General features: G+C 35.7%; 3 protein-coding genes and 2 long non-coding RNA genes across 8 annotated transcripts; 3 read left to right on the top strand and 2 right to left on the bottom strand.

The window, feature by feature from the left end:
• Window positions 1-155: 155 nt before the first annotated feature.
• LOC147546180 (GTP-binding protein Obg/CgtA) lies at window positions 156-3951 on the top strand. 3 transcript variants are annotated; one of them, XR_015239736.1, is made up of 8 exons: window positions 156-440; window positions 534-642; window positions 844-926; window positions 1033-1095; window positions 1232-2551; window positions 2871-3127; window positions 3506-3583; window positions 3675-3951. XR_015239736.1 is itself a non-coding variant. In XM_086673307.1 (5 exons), the coding sequence occupies exons 1-5, from the start codon at window positions 303-305 to the stop codon at window positions 2399-2401; spliced, it is 1563 nt and encodes a 520-aa protein (XP_086529433.1). In that variant the 5' UTR covers window positions 156-302; the 3' UTR covers window positions 2402-2765. The 3 variants fall into 3 exon arrangements, 1 of the variants encoding a protein (XP_086529433.1); XR_015239735.1 differs by having other exon boundaries at window positions 2867-3127; XM_086673307.1 differs by lacking the exons at window positions 2871-3127; window positions 3506-3583; window positions 3675-3951 and having other exon boundaries at window positions 1232-2765.
• Window positions 3952-4886: 935 nt separating this feature from the next.
• Window positions 4887-5750, top strand: LOC147546179 (uncharacterized). The gene is made up of 3 exons (XR_015239734.1): window positions 4887-5109; window positions 5228-5257; window positions 5367-5750. It is a non-coding gene; the product is annotated as an uncharacterized LOC147546179 (long non-coding RNA).
• A 4252-nt stretch (window positions 5751-10002) lies between these two features.
• LOC147546178 (uncharacterized) lies at window positions 10003-10709 on the top strand. Its single transcript, XR_015223437.1, has 2 exons — window positions 10003-10091; window positions 10246-10709. It is a non-coding gene; the product is annotated as an uncharacterized LOC147546178 (long non-coding RNA).
• Window positions 10710-12334: 1625 nt separating this feature from the next.
• LOC147546177 (uncharacterized) lies at window positions 12335-13460 on the bottom strand. The gene has a single exon (XM_086638151.1). The coding sequence runs from the start codon at window positions 13203-13205 to the stop codon at window positions 12507-12509; it is 699 nt and encodes a 232-aa protein (XP_086494277.1). The 5' UTR covers window positions 13206-13460; the 3' UTR covers window positions 12335-12506.
• Window positions 13461-14836: 1376 nt separating this feature from the next.
• LOC147546176 (target of rapamycin complex subunit LST8) lies at window positions 14837-18080 on the bottom strand. Of its 2 annotated transcripts, none has more exons than XM_086636605.1 (10): window positions 17651-18080; window positions 17453-17578; window positions 17124-17225; window positions 16935-17047; window positions 16359-16428; window positions 15955-16032; window positions 15693-15809; window positions 15515-15609; window positions 15334-15413; window positions 14837-15205 (listed from the first exon to the last, which is right to left on the bottom strand). In XM_086636605.1, exons 2-10 carry the CDS (start codon window positions 17561-17563, stop codon window positions 15018-15020), a joined length of 954 nt encoding a protein of 317 aa, XP_086492731.1. In that variant the 5' UTR covers window positions 17564-17578; window positions 17651-18080; the 3' UTR covers window positions 14837-15017. The 2 variants fall into 2 exon arrangements, with proteins under 2 accessions (XP_086492731.1, XP_086492732.1); XM_086636606.1 differs by having other exon boundaries at window positions 17453-17581; window positions 17651-17964.
• Window positions 18081-18418: the final 338 nt, after the last annotated feature.

The raw sequence follows: 18418 nt of genomic DNA, 5'->3' as shown, positions 1-18418 counted from the left end.
CTTGTTTAAAGTGAAAGTTCCACATCCTTCACGAGAATGTCTCGAGTCTGGAATTTAGGTGTACACTCAAGTTTTAGTAAGTGCGAAGATCTTTTTGGTAGGCCCGTGAAGCTCTCGTCAAGAACAAAACCTATACGGCCGTACCCGTATGAGATGGTAAAAACGGGGACAATATCGACAACTTCCTACGGTTTGGTATTAATGGTTTTGTCTGACATAAATAACAGTGTCTAAACCAAACCTTCTATTTGAGCACTATATTAGGTCAGACCCTAAATTAAGGTAGAGAGAGTAGAGAGAGAATGTGGTCGTGCCGCTCATCAGTCATTCAGAGAGTCTCAGGCTTACGAAGATCAACCCAACAGCGCCCATGGCTTCTATGTTCTTCCTCTTCTTACTCAGACACCCCAATCAAGAAACCAAAGCTTGCTCCTTTACAGGTCCTCTCTCTCTCTCTCTATTGGTCATAAAGCTTGATTCAACTACTAAGGGTATAAGCTATTGATGTTAATTTACTGGTATTGATTTGGTAGGAGAGAAAGATGATAGACAGATTTAGGCTTTGGGCAAAAGGAGGAGATGGAGGTAATGGGTGTTGTAGTTTACGCCGCAGTCGCCATGAACGCCGTGGAAAACCTGATGGTTGGTTCATTCTGATTCTCCTTTTAGTTTCAAACTTTTTAGTGTCTCAAATGTTGAAATTTCACAAAAAAAAAAACCCTACCCATGTTTTAAAATTTCCATCTTAAGCAAGATTTCAGTTTTTTTTATTGTCTACCTGTCTGGGTTCATTCACTAGAAGAGATATTTATTAGTTTTTTGTGTGGTGGAAATGGGGAAAAGGTGGTAATGGTGGGAGAGGTGGTGATGTGATACTAGAATGCTCTTCTACAATTTGGGACTTGAGAGGTCTTCAACATCACACGGTACATTATGTTTCTCTAATTTCATTCTCATAACTTCAATGAGATACCCATGTTTTAATTTCGTGAATCAATGAAAGAATTGTTATTGATGATTTTGTTGTGACAGAATGCAAAAAGAGGTGGTCATGGAGTCTCAAAGAATAAGATCGGAAGCCGAGGATCAGACAAGGTTATAATTCAAAAAATCAAAGCTAGTTCCTTTATCTTAGTGGGAGTTTAGATATATGACCTGTTAATCGGTTTCTAATGATTTGATGGTATTAGCTGAACATATTGTACTGAGTTGCTTGATTTTTATCTGGTAGGTCGTGCTAGTACCTGTTGGCACTGTGATTCATCTTGTAGATGGTGAAATTCCTTCTGTTGTTGAAACCCATACCTCGAAGGCTTTAGATCCTTGGGATATTCCAGATGAACTTGAGGTTGGTTCTTCTGATTCTGATCAGAGAACTAAGACTAACATCCCAAATTTAAATGAAATGGAGAGAGAAGACAGAGTCTGTGAACCCCTGCATACTTCCCGCAGCGAGTTTCATACCAAGTCTTGTTCTTCTAGTGACTTAAAGTCCAGCAACAATGAAGCGGAACTTGTTTCTTATTCTGAGAAGGACGATGAGAGTGAAAATGAAGACTTGAAAAGTGATGAAAGCATTAGCGGGACTGAATTGGATGAAGATGAAGTGGACGAAGAAGAGGAAGAGATTGAATACAATGTTGCAGAATTAACAGTGCCAGGCCAACGAGTAGTTGTTGCTCGTGGGGGAGAAGGAGGCCTTGGAAATGCTTCTTTCGGAAAAGTGTCAAAGTTATCCACTCCTGAAATGCCAGATGACGAAGATCAATCTTCACTTTCTGTCGGTTTGCCAGGTTCAGAAGCTGTTCTTGTCTTAGAACTAAAGAGTATCGCTGATATAGGTCTTGTTGGGATGCCAAATGCTGGTAAAAGTACTCTTTTAGGGGCCATATCAAAGGCTAAACCCACAGTAGGACATTATGCATTCACAACTCTAAGACCAAGTATAGGAAATTTAAACTATGATGATTATTTCTCCGTTACCGTGGCTGACATTCCTGGGCTTATAAAGGGTGCCCATGAAAATCGTGGACTTGGGCATGCATTTCTACGTCACATAGAGCGAACAAAAGTTATCGCTTACGTGCTAGATTTAGCTGCAGCATTAGATGGTAAAAAGGGTATTCCTCCATGGGAACAGCTAAAAGATTTGGTTTTAGAGCTTGAGTACCATCAAACGGGTTTATCAGATCGACCATCCTTAGTAGTGGCGAATAAAATCGACGAAGATGGTGCAGAAGATGTTTATGAAGAACTAAAGAGAAGAGTTCAAGGTGTACCCATTTTCCCTGTTTGTGCAGTTCTTGAAGAAGGTGTAACAGAGTTGAAAACTGGTCTCCGTTCACTCGTTAACGGCGGAGGTTTTAAGAAGTTGGAGTTAGATGGGATGACACTGAACTAGGGTATTGTTATTAGTAGTAACTAGTAAACGTAATAAAAAACAAGAAAAGTTTTGATGTCTATTCTAGCAGGATGACTACGCACGAAAGCAATTATTTTAACTACCAACTACCTTCAAACTTCTGTATGTGCGAGCTGCCATTAGAGATTGGTAAGCAATACATTTTATCTATTTTCTTTTTAACAATGTGTGTCCATATATCAATTCATAAATGAATTTGTTTTGTGACCGTGACCTAGTTTCATGTTAAGAACAGTATAGAATCTTTAGAGAGTAAAAATGAATTTGCTTACGATTTTGTGTAAGTTTGGGGATAAATGTTTCTATTTTGGTAATAAAGTGTAGATTGGGATGTTTTTAGTAACAGCTGTATATAGATCCAAAGGAACTTCTATTCATGTTTAGTTCATTCACACTTGTACATATACGTGTTATGAAATCGAAACCCTTCTTTATCTGCTTTAGACAGATTGGATTCTGTTACGAAGAGATGTATACACGTTTATGGTGGAAATACTTCAAGCTCTCTCCTCTCTCTTCAACTGCGTTATAAATACATGTCATGGTGACGGGTTACCCTCTGTAAAACACATCAAGAGTGAGAATTGTAAGCTGGTTTCATCTCTCTTTAACTTTTCATCAGATCTTCATTTACTAGAAAATGTCTTCTTGCTGTGGAGGAAACTGTGGTTGTGGAGCAGACTGCAAATGCAATGGCTGTGGAGGGTATATCTATCTTCTTGTTCTTTTTTCCTTTGTTCTAATTGGGGTTTTAATTTATTCTCCTTCTCTTTTGATTAATGCTCATGTTTGTTATCACTTACAATTTTCTCTCCCTGGGTATGCCCATTTTGTGAGAACCTAGGTTGTGTTTGATTTGAATTTCGATTTTTTACTTGGAATTTTGTCATGAATTTACGCAGAACATAAACAAACAGCTTTTCAAATTCTTCATTTTCGTTATGTTGAGTTTGTTTTCTCTTCTCTCTGAAGAAGAATCTCTAAAGGATCTCGTACATAATGCATGTCGCAAGATCTTTATTACTCAAGTATCTCTCTCTCTCTCTCTCTCTAAAGAATCTGTCTCTCAATTGTGGTATGCAGATGCAAGAGGTACCCAGGTTTGAGCTACACTGAAGAGACCACCGCCAGCACAGTTGTTGGGGTTGCTGTTCGGAAGGCGTAAGTTTCATCTTCCCACAAGCATAGAAAATCGCATATGTTGGAAAGTGATCGTGGTGGAACCTTTGTTAATTTAAGTTGTTTTCCGCAGATATTTTCAGGGTCTAGAGATGATTGCAGAAGCAGAGGAGGGAGTCTACTGCGAGTGTGAAGACAACTGCACCTGCAAATGATGGATAGTCGGAACAATTATATCTAGGATGAAGTGGGTTCTCATTCTCATTATATCTATAGCATTTTGTGAACTAATATGTGAAAAATAACGTCACCTTATACTACCCATTACTACTATTACTACTTCTAGTGTACTTTAAAGATCAATAAACTCCTTACCCAAAAAAAAAATGATCAATAAATATTTTTGTTCTTGTTTGGGGTTTAGAACGAAGTAGATCGCATTTTCAAGGGTCCTACTACTGTTAAGTCATAATTTATTTCTATTTCTAACAAGTCAAAGTTATTTTTTACTTACTAGTTGTACAGATTTTCTAACTTAAAAGAAAATGAATTGTCTCTTATCGTGTGGCAAAAACCTAAATGAATTTGACCCTTCCTAGATGGATAATTTAATGAAATATATGTAGGTTCGTCATCCATGAGCACAGACTTGGGCTAACGGGGCCCATGACACATAACTTTTTGCCAGAAGCCCAAGCATTTGCAAAGTGTGGGCTTAGAAGTCGTCTCTTTATAAATTATGTGGGCCGGTTTTGAAGTTAAGCCTTGCACGATAACCTCTATTAAATTAGTCAATTATTTACCAATTACATGTCATCTGACACAGACTGACAGTGACTTAAACCCAACTTGATATTTTTACTGGATAAAATTGAAGGGGTTTGTGGCATCAATAAAAATCTCTGTAGGGTGAAGACTTTGTCAATCAATATTGACGTAGGGCGATAGGGGGCATATGTAATTTTTAGTTTAAAAATTTACTTGACTCAAATTTTTCCCCGCTGAAACCCTCAAAAATCTGAAACCCTCATAGAGTCCTGGGATTACTGTAGCGAGACAGAGAGCCAACTGTAGCGAGACAGAGAGCCAACGAGTCAGAGATGCAGTGAGAGAAATCTAAAGAGAGAGAGAGATACTTGTTGATTGACTAAAGATTGAGAATTAATTGTCAATCAAGAAAATTATTAGTTTAAAAAAATATAAATAAGTCCTCTAAGTAATTGTTGATTGACTAAGTTTTTATGCCCAACATACTTGTCCGTATGCTCCAAAATCAAATCCAATAAAATAAGTTTGGGCTAATATTTTTTATAAGTGGTAGATGGTGACAAATAAAAAAAGAATCAAGGTAAATACGTAATTCATCACTCTTTCTTGTAGTTTTCCTTATAAAGAGGAGGTCTTGGTATCAACCTAAAATCACACACAAAGCTCATAAGTTAAATCAACTTTCCATATTATTATCTCCCTTGCTCTCAACCATCTCTCTCTCTCTCTATCTGAAATATGGCTTGCTGTGACTGTGTTTCTTGCAGTTCTGCCTGTGTTTGCACTTCTTCATGTGGAGGGTAAGGAGGTTTTCAATACCATGATTCATTTTCGTCTAACTTTTATTGTTCTCTTTGAAATTAATATTCTTCAAGTAGTGATCCCAAGTTTTTTTTCTTTTTTATTTCATGATTGTAGATGTAACACTAGCTCTGTATCTGCAAAGGAGTAAGTTTTTTTCCCACTTAAAATTCTAGATCATTAATATGTACTAAATATATATATAGATATAGTGTTTTGATGATAATTTTAACACAAGTAAATTGGGTTATTGCAGAAACATAGAAGGTGGATGCAAGTGCGGATCAAGTTGCAGTTGTGATCCTTGCAACTGCTAATTAATGAAGAAGAATATGAAACATATACCTACCATATTATAGTATTGGTCTCTGGTCATGTGATGAAGCTAGCTTGCTTGCTTTTAAAATAAAAGTAGTAGTCAATATTGTATTGTTTAATTATGTTCTTGGCTACTCAGTGTTTGTTGGTGTGCCAAAACAAGAAAAGGGTATTGGTGTTTGAAAATTATGTCAACCTAGCCAAAAACAAAAAGATTTCATTTTGATAGTTGAAATGTTAAAGAAGTGGTTTGGTGAGATTTGTCATTCTGTGAACTTTTATGTTGCTACCTCTTTGGTTTAATAAAATCATCTGTTTGTGTTAAGTGTCTCTGGATCTTCTCTAGTACAGTAAATGTAAATGTGGAAATTGATCATAGTTACTCGAGTACAAATAAAGAAAGAAATTAAGATAGAAAACAAGAAAGAAAGAAAAAAAACTGCAAGAACTTGGTCAGCTGAAGGCCATAAGAACTCAAGAAATGATGTCAATTTCCTATTTGAGTGTGGATAGTGAAGAATTTTGTTTAGCAAGGCTCCCTTTAAAACAATTATGGTAGACCTACACAAAGAAAACCTTCTCAACTCAACAGTTTTATGGGCATGTACATGGAGAATCCTAATGGGTTAATTCTAATTTAGGCCAGACTTCGTGACCAATTGGAAAAGGGTTATTTCCCGATTGGCCCCCAAAAGTATGACCAGGTTCCTGCGTGGCCTCCTACTTTAGGGGGTCACGCGGGAATCTGATCATACTTTTGGGGGCCAATCAGGAAATAGCCCATTGGAAAATTTGGCACCTATATTTATTCTCTAACACTCCAATATAGTTCTCTAGACAATGATTTTATTAGTCAAATTTGTCTATTAACATTTTTTTTCTTTCTACTGTTCACCTCAAAAAGTTTCCCCCTATGGTAGCATAGGCAAGGGTCACAACAAAATATAGTCAGGAATGGCCAGACTGCATTTCCAACAACTTTCAACATTTTTTTATGTTTCTCTTCTTCCTCTCACCACCACCACCACCACCACCACCACAATCACCATCATTTATTTCAAAAACGAGCTTAGATGATAATGATTATGGTGACGGCCGCGGTGGTGACAGAAAGAAACATAACCGAAAAAGACTTTTAAAGATCACCAACAATGTTAGTCCGGCGCTGCCAACAACATTTTCTACCACTCTTTAATGGACAAAGAGCCCAACCTTTTTGAAATGATGGGTAAAGAGGGAAAAAAATTATTATTATTATTTTGAATATTAACTACGATAGTCATCACAAAGACATTGATACATCAATACGATGTGATAAGCACGATAAACTATATGGAATTTAAACTCTACAGAAATTACCGGACTAAAGGCCATCTAATTTCTTATTCATAACAAAGTTCAATAATTCTGAATTTGCACTTCCATAGGATCGAACCTGAGACTTCTGCATTGCGGAGTAGATGCACTACTAGGGGTGGGAATCGGACGGGCGCGGGCGGGCTCGGGCAACAATAAGCCGGACTCGGGCGGATCGGGCTCGGATAAGCCGAACCCGCAGTAGGGAGTCGGGCGGATCGGGCCGGACCAAAAACGCCATATTGGTGCCCGTAGCCCGTCCGAGCCCGGCTGCCCGAGCGGGTTCAAAAGGGCTCGGGCCGGACGGGCTCGGGTTATTATATTGAAAAATTACAATACTAAAAATTGGTCCTCTCAAGTCTCAACTATCCAAAACCTCAATCAAAACAAAAAGTTCAATCAACAATGTCTTAACTAAGGAGGGGGTGTGTTATAAGCAGCCTCAAAATTTCAAGCATTAATGTTTTGGGAAGTTTCAAACTTATTCATGATGAAATTTCAAGCATTAGTGTTTTAGGATATTTCAAACTTGTTCATGATGAAGTTCAACTGACAGGAAATGGTGGGAAAAAATAATACTGCAAAATATCAGTCCTCTAACAAAAATTACAACATAACTAACCAAGATTACAACATTACTGACCAAGATTACTAACCAAAATTACAACATTACAACATTACTAAACAAGATTGATCAATCAAGAGAGATATTTACACAATGAAAATCTCAATAATAAAATAAAAAACAAATCAAGAACATTTAATCATATATATTTGTTTGATCAAATTTTTAAGATCTGTTTTACAACATGAAAAATAAATAAAAAAACAATTACAGTAAAAACCAAGAACATATATATATCATGATAATATTAAATCAGAAAAAAAAGTAACTAATGTCGAAGATAATGTTCAAAAGCTTAACCGCTTCATGTGATCCGAAGATCATCGGCGTATACCGAACATCATCTTATCTTCTAGAATCTAAACCCACATGTAGATCGGAGAAAATGAGGAAGAAGGCTCCGGTTTTAGTTTATCTTGGTCTCTTACTCTCAGCCTTACATGAGATTTGAGAAGGGATAGAGTAAATGTTAATGGATGGTAGAGAGAGAGAGAGAGGCGGAGTGAGAGAGGCAGATATTAGGGTTAGGGTAAAGTTTTGTCTTTTGAAACCCTATTTATAAGTCCAAGCCTCCAAGGGGTGTACCCTATTTAATCCAACGGCTGAAGTGTACTCAGTCGTTGGATTTAAAGGTGGACACACAGATGTTCTAGCGGGTAGCGGGTACATCTTAACGGACGGGTATCGGGCGGACATTTCGGGCGGGTTTATCGGGCCGGGACTCGGGTTTGAGTCCCTGTCCGAGCCCGTCCCTATAAGCCCGAGCCATCGGGCCGGGTTAGCCCGGCTCGGGGAGTAATCGGTCTCTAACGGTCCGGGCCGGACCCCGGGGTCCCGGACCGTTTTCCCAGCCCTATGCACTACTAGTTATTAACAGGAAAATAAATTATTGACTATTAAGTTTGATTAACAAAATTATGATCTTGAGTGCCAAGTTAAAGTTTTGGACAAATATAGAGGTCGAGTTTCCCCGTTTGTAACAAATTGGGGGCGAAGTGCAATTAATCCAATTTCAATTGAATAAGAAATTGAATGACAAGTTATTGAGGTAGGCATGAACGGATAGGGGCTTGGGCTGACGAATGTGTTGTGCGGATGGGCCCAGTATGATGTTTTCAAAGCTTATCTTCAAAACGCAACCCGTTTTTACTCTGTCCCATTCCAAAGCCTAAAAAGTCGTCTCGTTGACGAGAGGTAAGAGTTGAGAATTGCACATTAAAATATAGTAAATAATTTTTGCTTAAACTTAGAAATATAATTTCATAATATTTACAACTGGATAAAAGAACTCACCATGACTTAGCCCAAGAAGATATGTTTAAAAAACCAATAAAAATGTAGAAAGCCACAAAATTTTGCTTTAATTATTAATAATTAAAATTACCAAGACCTTAGAGTCTATAATGATTTATAAAGGGTAGTGGATTGAGACTTTCACAGACATTCATAGACAAAATGTCCCGAAACATTTCAAGAGATTTCGGTAAATGATTTATTATAGACATAATGTCTTCATAGACATTTTCAAGACATTGAGTTTGTAGACAAAATGTCTTTATAGACATTTCAAGACATTTGATCCATAGACAAAATGTAAATATTTGTGGACATTGCTAGACATTTGGTGGTCATTTCTTATTTTAATATTATTATTTTGTTTAATCACATGAAATAATAATTGTGTATGAACATTTAAAAATTATATTTTTCGACTTTCGTAGACATCTGTGAATATTTGCAGACATTGATGGACATTTGGTGGATATTTTGTTATTTTAATATTATTATTATTGTTTAATCACATTAAATAATATATTTGTATGAACATTTAAAAAATATATTTTTCGACTTTCAGACATCTGTAAATATTTGTGGACATTGTTAGACATTTTGTGGTCATTTATTATTTTAATATTATTATTATTGTGTAATCACATAAAATAATATATTTGTATGAACATTTAAAAAATATATTTTTCGACTTTTATAGACATCTGTAAATATTTGTGGACATTGATGGACATTTGGTGGTCATTTGTTATTTTAATTTTATTATTGTTGTTTAATCAAATGATGGACTCCAAATGTCTCTTGTTTTCGTAAAGACATTTTGGGCTCCAAATTTGTCTCAAATCCTTTACAAAATACATCAAACTATGAAGTCTACCAAAGTCTGCGGATATTTTGTCTATAATTGAATGCTACAGACATTCGAAGATTTGTAAATGTCTAGATTTGAATGCCTCAGTCATTTCAGGATTTTCAAATGTCGGGATTTGAATGCCTAAGACATTTCAGGATTTTCAAATGTCGGGATTTAAATGCCTCTGACATTTCAAGATTCTCAAATGTCTAGATTTGAATGACCAATCTTCAAATGTCTACCCCCCCCCACCCACACTTTGTGGCAATCTTTTAATTCGACTAAATATCCCAACCCTCTCGATTAGACTAAAATTAAATGCCCCTATCATTAAATTGACTTTACAAGTCTAAAAATTCTATTTGGGCGGTTGTGATCTTGACACGTGTATGGTTGATTCTAACAATGTTTCTTGATTTTCCTTATAAATAGGAATCAGAGCATTAACTTGAACATACACAAAGCTAAAGCTAGCTCATAATCAACTCTTTTCCTTTCAATTATCTTTCTTTGGAGAAAAAAAGTTCTTGCTGTTAAGGGTAAGAAAAGTTAATTCTTTTTCTCTGTCTTATTTTGATGTTTTTATCTCACCTTCTAACTTTCCCTCCTATAGAAATTGGACTACTCTAGTAAAAATACATTAACCATACAATTTTGGTCATAATATTAACATAAATCATTTGAATATTGTAGAACATGGAAGGCGGGTGCAAGTGCGGATCTGGTTGCAGTTGTGATCCTTGCAACTGTAGAAACATGGAAGGCGGATGTAAGTGCGGATCAGGCTGTAGTTGTGATCCTTGCAACTGCTAAGAAGATTGACATGAAGAAAATGAAACATGTATCTACGATCTTGTAGTACATGTTTCTATGGTGGTGTATATGGTGTGAAATATGCTTTCTAAATAAAAGTAGTAGTCATGGTGGCTTCTCAATCTTGAGTTGCTAGTGTTGTTCTTGACTATTTGGTGTTTGTATGTTCCAATAAATGTAAAAGGTATTGATGTATGTGAAATTGTATTTGTCCACAAAAAAATATGATTGATCGTCGAAAAACGGTGCAATCTGATATGTAAAGTAAGTTTTTGTGGTGAAATATGTTTCACTTCACTTTCGTAGTACCTTTTTCTTCAATAAATAACAGTTTGTATTTACTCTCTTCTTATCTCTTTTGTTACGAACCTTGTGTAAATGATAATAGCTTACTAGGCCAAATCAAATGTTTTCTGAGATAAACTTGCGAAAACCCAAACTCCTCAAATACTAATGTTGTCGTCACCTTCGCTACGAAGTCCAAGCACAAAAAGAGTACAAAGAATCTAGAGCTTTATTCATGGCCCAAAAGTCCACAAGCCTATTGAGGCACTCTATGCCTGTCGGATAGTCTGAGTACAGAGCTGTATACCTTAACATTGATAACAAATCATAACTTATGTCAAGAAAAGTCCTGTGTTATTGGTCCTTCGATGGGCATAAAAGTTCCTCAAGCACTTATGTGTGTCGCCGTGTCGGCAACTCAAAGAAGACAAAGTTAGTTTTCTTAGGGATTTGCTGTTTTTCGTTTAATATTTGTTCTTGTAACTTCCTAAATATCAACTGTCACAATAGGGGTTCGAGATTATTCTCTCAATCGAGTTAGATGTCAAGCTTTACGAGTTAGGTTGTTGTTCCTATGCCGAATAACTTGGCCAAAAACTCTGCATTCTTGAGTTTTTGTACGAAGGAAATGAGAAACCCCTTGATTGAATCAGAAATGAATGATCTATTCCAATTTGGATCCTAAAGTATTTTTGCATATGAGGAGTCTTTGGAATACAACGGTGTCGCTTTTTTACGCTTTAGTATGTTAGGATGAGATTTTGATTTTTACTCGCATCCATTTACATCAATTTGATAAATGTTACTACAATTTATCGTTTTAAATCGTATCCATAAGTATTCTATTTTTGTATTTTCAAATCCATGACAATTTTCATAAAAGATTTACCAAGTTAACAATAGTACATGGTAACATGGAGATCTTGATGAGATGGGGACACCAATGATTCTAACTAGTGCCATTGAGTATTAATCAAAAGACAAAGGTACAAAGTGTAATAAAAGAATGTGATATGACTTTATTTTGTTTGTAAACCTAATGGAACAAATTCTTAAATGAAATTGAAGATGAAAACAGAGACCAAAAAATATCTTATCTATGCATATGATTGATGAAAAGACTGTAACCCAAAATCTAAATTGGTGTTTATTTCTTTTCTTGTCTGAATCAAAATTCTTCTTAATTTAATTTAACTGATTCAGTCATTACAAATAAATTTTGGAAAAAATAAATATATAACTAAACACCACCCTCTAGCATTTCCTTAATTTTCTAAAATTTGATTAGTTTAGAAGAAGTGCTAAATGACCCACTAAAGGAGGGTCGAACCCAACCAGCAGCAAATGTGGCCGACCCTCATTTGTTTAGACATTTTTATCTCGAAGCAACTAGATCAATGAGAGCCGACTACATCAACTTCTAGTGGTAGGCGGGTTCCATTTTCGGAGCCCCTAGAAGCTAAAGTGGGTCCCAGTTTGCCAGGTTAATTTTTAAACTAAGCATAATTTTCTGTATTAACTCCATTATCTATTAGATCAAGCTGATGTCAAGTAAACAGCCGTGCTCATAATAAGACCTGTTCATAATCTTAAACAATTAAACCCCCCACACAACTCATGACACAAGATCAAACAAATCATTTCCCACTTATAATTAATTAACAACTAATCTTCTCAAGTTTCCTTTAAATAAAAAAAGTATTTAATTAACCAATACTAATTTCTCTTATCAAAGTAAATTACAATTAAGAAAAACATTAATTCAACAAAAAAGAGAACCACCCCAAAATGAAAATGACAATCAAAATCAAAGATGAAAAAGATAGAGAAAGAGTAAATATTTATGAAATTAGGTTTTAATGAGCCATGGTGGTGGGTTGAAGTTGTGATGAGGAGTAATTAATACTTCTTTGATTTGGTAAAGCAAGCATAGCTGTATGATCCAAGAAATCTTTCAAAGCAACCACTGACTGTAAAATTAATCTAAGATCATCCGCTCTCATAAACCCTAATCCATTTGATTTCCGAACTGCATAAACATAAAAAGTAATACACCCTTTTCTGAACTTGAATCTAGCCATTTCACACCCATTTAACCCACGAATTAATTTTCTATTAACTTCCCCTAATGGAATTTCTGGTGGCCATGAACGATCAACTGACATTTTCATATTCTCTGTTTCAAATACAAAGATGATAACTTTTGATTTCTTTGTTCCAAGACCTAGAGTGAGAGTATGCCATGCGTGGTGTGCTAAAATTGTGAAATTTGTTGGTATAAAAGCTGTTGTTGATGGAAATAAATGATGATGATGATTATCAGAAGAAGGAGATTCAAGAGAAAGTAATTTTAGAATTTGTAGAGGTGAAGCTCGTTTGATTGTGAATGATTTTATGATGAATTGGGCACCGAATCGAATTCCTTTAACGTCTGAACTTCGCTTGAAAGAATAAGAATCTGATGGTGTTGTTGTTGTTGATGATGATGATGGTTTTTGGTGTTCTTCATTTGGGTTTAGTTTCTGTTTCTTCTTCTTCTTCTCTTTCTTTTCCATAATTTGTGTATAACTCTTGTTTTAGAGAGAGAAACAAAGAGAGAGAGATGGGGTTTATTTTATGAAAGTAGGAAAGGTCATTGTGAAACTATACTTGCATACTCTAATAACAAAAAAGTGACTCATGATGTTATTGGCACTTCAAGTGTGTAGACATCCAACTCAAAACCAATTAGCAATGACGGGATATAACTAGCAATGAGGGGAGAGAACCTAAACATTATACTCTACGTTGCTAGATATACCTTCTTCCATGTGAGACTCTTGACAGGCCTAACATGTATATTTGAGATGGCCAAGAATGGTGAAGCTCAACATTGAGTTTGGCCTAAAATTGGCCAAGAATACTAACCCATTTTTTTGTTATTATTATTGTTAGTGAAGGACATCTGAGTAATTAGAAATGAGAAACATAACATGTGGAGATGAGATGTCTATAAATTTAGCTTTAGGGTAAAGGGTCTTGTTCTTTTGATGGTACTCACAATCTTCATGTGATTCTTCTTCAATGCACTTATAAGTTATAATCATGAATTCTAGTAGGTTAAAGAGAATTTAGGTTACAGATTTGAAAAGATTGATGATTGAGCAAGTAAGAAATGTAGGTTAACTAACCAACCAAAAGAGTAAGTTGAAGATAAGATCAATTGAGTGAAGGGAATCCAGCATCTTGATATTTGGTGACCCCAATTAGAGAAAAAAGTTTGATGTTTGAATGGTTGAAAGTTGGAGAACCAAAAATTGAAATGTTAAAATGGTGGTGTGTGGCCCCCAAGTCTGGGTGGCAAAAGGACTGCTCCAACTGCCATCAATCTGGTGGGAAGTTGATAAAAGATAAAGAACTTAGGCCTTTATATAATTCATTCAAAAAGATGATTTATGATGAACATAAGATGGGCTAGATGTACAGGTCTAACAAAGTCTATTTAATGTCGAAAATACAACAAAGTTTCAAGAAATTAAACTCAATATCAACCATCTGACCGCACATACGGTGGGAAGAGTGTTATGTAGAAATGTAAATAGATAAACGAACGTAAAAGTTTACACGTGTAGAATTTTATTTTATGTATAATTATATAAATATATATACAAGTGTGTTGGATTAGCTAATCTGACAACCCACAACTCTTCTCATTAAAGTTGTTTCCACCTAAAGGCACAAGTTCTTTTAAGTCTTTGCTTTACAACAGAACTTATCAGAGGAGTGACCTTGAAATATACATTATTATCACAAGGCCCACAAATTTTTTATATTTGGATATCATATCCCTGTGTGGTGGGTTATGGAACTATCAAGCCTGTATCTGTGCCATAAGGGCGTAAAATACCAACACTAAATCAGTCATGATTGTTGTATCAACTGACCTCGTTAGATATACGTGTATTTGCAGCACGTGTAAGAGGATGAGTTCGACTTAACACACCAGGACCAGGTTGCGCGATCCAGTGCGGGTTAGGTCAAGATACTGAATTTGTACGTCTGATGAAATCGACTGCCTACTTAACAAAACCTAACTGATGATCATCGAAATGGTTCACGATTCGGGGAACTGAAGAACGGAAAACTGATAAGCAGTAACAGGTTGAATTACAAACTATAGTTGACGATTCAAACCATAAACAGGAAATGAACAACAAACTAATCATAGCTTTAAATAACACCTTTAGTTTGCAACAATGCCTATCCGAAATCCAATCACAACAAGCTGATAAATTTAAATCCTTTGTTACTACCACAATACAAGGTTTGCTTATATACGGAGAGACTTTTACTTGAAGGTGTAAGACAATGTACCCATTTTCCAAAGCTTAGGACTGGGAAGGTTCGGCACCGTCGTGAAGTGCACAGCAAACAATTGCTTTGTGATGCCCTTGGTAAACTTTAATGGCTTCTCCAGTATCCATTTTCCACAGTCTCGCAGTTGTGTCGGATGAAGCTGTGATTAAATATGCACCATCCACAGAGAACACACAGTCCCATACCCATCGCTGATGTCCTGTTAACACAAAATAGTTTAGTTAAGCTAAATTATAGAAATTTCTGAAGCATCATAATTCTTGTCTCAGTGGTAGTAGAATAAAAACAGAACGGGTTTTTTGTACCAGGAAATAATTTAAGCATTACCTACTAAAGTCTTTTCCAGTGTGAAACCATCAACGTTCCATATCTTGACAGTATTGTCCGATGATGCAGTGGCCAAGTATCTGTAATATAGAAAATTAATTAGATATCAACCTAAAAGCTTGTATATCTTCATTATCTGAATATAAGAGAAAGAACATGTTCTTGAAGTAGAATATCAGACCTGTTAGGTTCACAGAACTCAGGTGAGAGCAAACATTTCAAAATGTAGCCATTGTGAGCTTGAAGCTTGTGAAGAGGTTCAAAGTTGGTCATGGTCTGCATCAGATTTAATCTTGGGTCAAATGAGAAAAAACAACACGAGATAATTGCTTATCACATTTAATATCTAAGAAAGATACCTGGGTTCCACGTAACAAGCGCCAAACATAACATGTTCCATTGTTATTTGCAGCAACAACTAAACTCCCGTCCCACATCACAGTCAAGGATCGAACTGCTGTATCTACCTCTGGGACCTGCATTTTTATCAAATTTACATTATACATATCTTCAATCGTGGTAATAAAATGTGAATGGATTTAATTGTCAAAGTACAACTAAATAAAGAATAAAGAGTAAATATCCGAACATGCCGCTTAAGCAATTGATACAAACACATACCAATTCACAACTACATGAGTTTGCTGTCAAATCCCATACACGGATATTGCCATTTTGATCTCCAGAAATTAGTTCTGTCTGCAAAATTACATGTAACAGATATTATTAGACTATGATATGCCTCAATTTTGTTCCATTGATATAACAAAATGCAATGATGGTCAAATAAATGGCCAAGTCATTCGAGTTTTTCAGAAACAGCCACGTGCAGACTCCATATTCATACCCAAGAACTCGAAAATATTGGTTGCGGGATACAAACATTTTGCATCCATTACTTTTTGGTACTGTCTCAACTCACACACAATTCTTGCATCCGTTATGAAATAGTGATACAAGGAGATAAGTCTGATTGCATATTTAATAAATTTCTCCTCATCGTTGAAGAGAAAAAAGAAAGGTACCTGATTAGGATGTAAAACAACAGTATTTACAGCAGCACGACTTTCATATTCCCTTTGACAGCCAGGAGCCCTAATGAATTTTACGGGAAAGCTATAAGAATCAAGCATATATGTGCACAATCCAAAACTAAATGAAACAACATTCATGAGCTTTGTTTTGCGATATGATATGGAATGTGAAAGAAGTATATATAATAGAACATATCTCAACAACATGTATATACATTGAAGACAATGACGAAGCTTAATTAAGGTGAGTTCGTTCACATGGAAGGGAAAAGAAAATATCGAATATAACTTGGAAATATCTAACTTAAAGCCCACTAAAGTTCAGTTTCATATGAGTAAATGACAACTTAATGCCACTGATAAGTAATATCACCGACAAACATATACAATATATAAAATTGTATCTAAATTGATATGAGAAGGATTCATAAAGTCAAATCCACATAATGCAGATAAGGTATGAAGACAAAATATACTTCAACGACGGAGCAGATTTGAAGTGATCATTGCGTAATAATTAAACAAGTAAAGTGAAAAATTGGAACAAGTAGAACAACAGTTTCTTACCTTAAATCCCAAATTTTAACTGTGCCATCTTCAGAACCTGAATACATCCAGTTTCCATCACATTGGAACCCCACAGCCATAACATTATTAGTGTGCGAGTCATAGCTTATAACCTACAATTAAAACCAAGAAAAATTCATGCTAGAACTTTGACAAAAGATGGATAAATCCCAAGTGATTAAAACATACCGGTTGAGGGCTACTCGAATTGACTTCATAAAGTCGAATATTCGGATTTCCTGCTGCTGCTACATACTGCTTATCTGGGGTTATCTCAAGTCGATTAATTTGCTACAAAGAAACATACAATAGAATCACTTTTCTTTTACGAATAGTCTATCCAATAAATTCAAAAGATATCAACAAATCTTAGTAAGTAAAAGCAAGATTCTGAAAGCAAATAATTCACCCCCAATAGATATCACGAAATGAGCAAAACCCATAAACCCTAACAATCCAAACTCACAATATATACTCATTTATTAAGAAATGAAGTGGGAACTAATAAATGAACTTACAGAGTCAGGGTATTGAAGAGTACGATAACATCGTCCACTCTTAGCTTCCCAAAACCGGATTGTGTGATCGTATCCAGCAGTAGCGAGGATCACTGATGGTTGTTGGGTCATTATGATCTTCTCCTCCTGCTTCCATCAAACAATGAATCAAAACAATGATCCTAAACGAATACTAAACCTAAAAAATGAGTATTTTACCGGTTAAAAATCTTCCTCTTAGCGATGATGAATTGATTGATTGATTTGCTGGAAAAATGAAAAATGAGAGATCTCTTCAAATTGTTATGAAGTTCACCATCTCTTTGTACTAAAACTAATACGTGAATGGAAGACTTGAGATTTGATTGAAGATGAGAAGCATTGAACTGAGAAACCCTAACATGACTTTGGAGGGGAATTAGGGTTTAAATATTTCGACGGTGAAACGAGAAGATGCCAGGACGACGTTTCGCCAAACATTTTTTCTCTGATACGAGTTGGTATTGATTCGATTCTTCCCGTTTGGTAGACCCGGCAACTTTTGTGGACCAGGGTAGTCCTTTACGGGTTCGCGGGCTGGGCAAGTGCAATCGAAACTGGCACTTCCTTTCCACAAACACATCTCAATCCTACTATAGAAGCAAAGCAAAGCAAAGCAACAAGTTGGGTTGCTTGCTCACTCTTGGACATGGAAGGAACAACTTTTCCTTCGGTAAATGAAAATTAGGATATCTTATAACTAAACAACCGAAAATTCAAAGCCGATTCAGAAGAGAATAAGAAATCAACTACTTTTAGTCTAGGGTCAACTCTCTCTAGATTTGCGAATAAGTCCCCAATTCTTAACCTTTGACTTCATTTTCTCTCCCAAATATGTCTATATTTTTTATGGTTGTAGCAATGCAGATTTTATAAAGCTTTGAATCTTACACTCATTTCGAACAAAAAAAGATGAGTATTTGTGTGAATTGAGTTTTAGTTGATTGA

The sequence above is a fragment of the Eschscholzia californica genome, unplaced genomic scaffold (genome assembly GCF_041429995.1).
Source record: "Eschscholzia californica isolate CP2 unplaced genomic scaffold, dmEscCali1.0.p SCAF_4, whole genome shotgun sequence".
Taxonomy (NCBI): domain Eukaryota; kingdom Viridiplantae; phylum Streptophyta; class Magnoliopsida; order Ranunculales; family Papaveraceae; genus Eschscholzia; species Eschscholzia californica.
This window is presented reverse-complemented; position numbering and strand designations above follow the sequence as displayed.

Excerpts from the sequence above, each read along its gene's own strand:
- LOC147546180 (XM_086673307.1), top strand. The coding sequence starts at position 303 with ATGTGGTCGTGCCGCTCATCAGTCATTCAGAGAGTCTCAGGCTTACGA. Across the intron at positions 643-843 it reads ACGCCGTGGAAAACCTGATG|GTGGTAATGGTGGGAGAGGT; the intron begins GTTGGTTCATTC and ends AATGGGGAAAAG. Across the intron at positions 1,096-1,231 it reads GAAGCCGAGGATCAGACAAG|GTCGTGCTAGTACCTGTTGG; the intron begins GTTATAATTCAA and ends TTTATCTGGTAG.
- LOC147546177 (XM_086638151.1), bottom strand. The coding sequence starts at position 13,205 with ATGGAAAAGAAAGAGAAGAAGAAGAAGAAACAGAAACTAAACCCAAAT.
- LOC147546176 (XM_086636605.1), bottom strand. The coding sequence starts at position 17,563 with ATGACCCAACAACCATCAGTGATCCTCGCTACTGCTGGATACGATCAC. Across the intron at positions 16,033-16,358 it reads TTGTTTTACATCCTAATCAG|ACAGAACTAATTTCTGGAGA; the intron begins GTACCTTTCTTT and ends GTAATTTTGCAG. Across the intron at positions 15,810-15,954 it reads ACTCATGTAGTTGTGAATTG|GTCCCAGAGGTAGATACAGC; the intron begins GTATGTGTTTGT and ends ATAAAAATGCAG.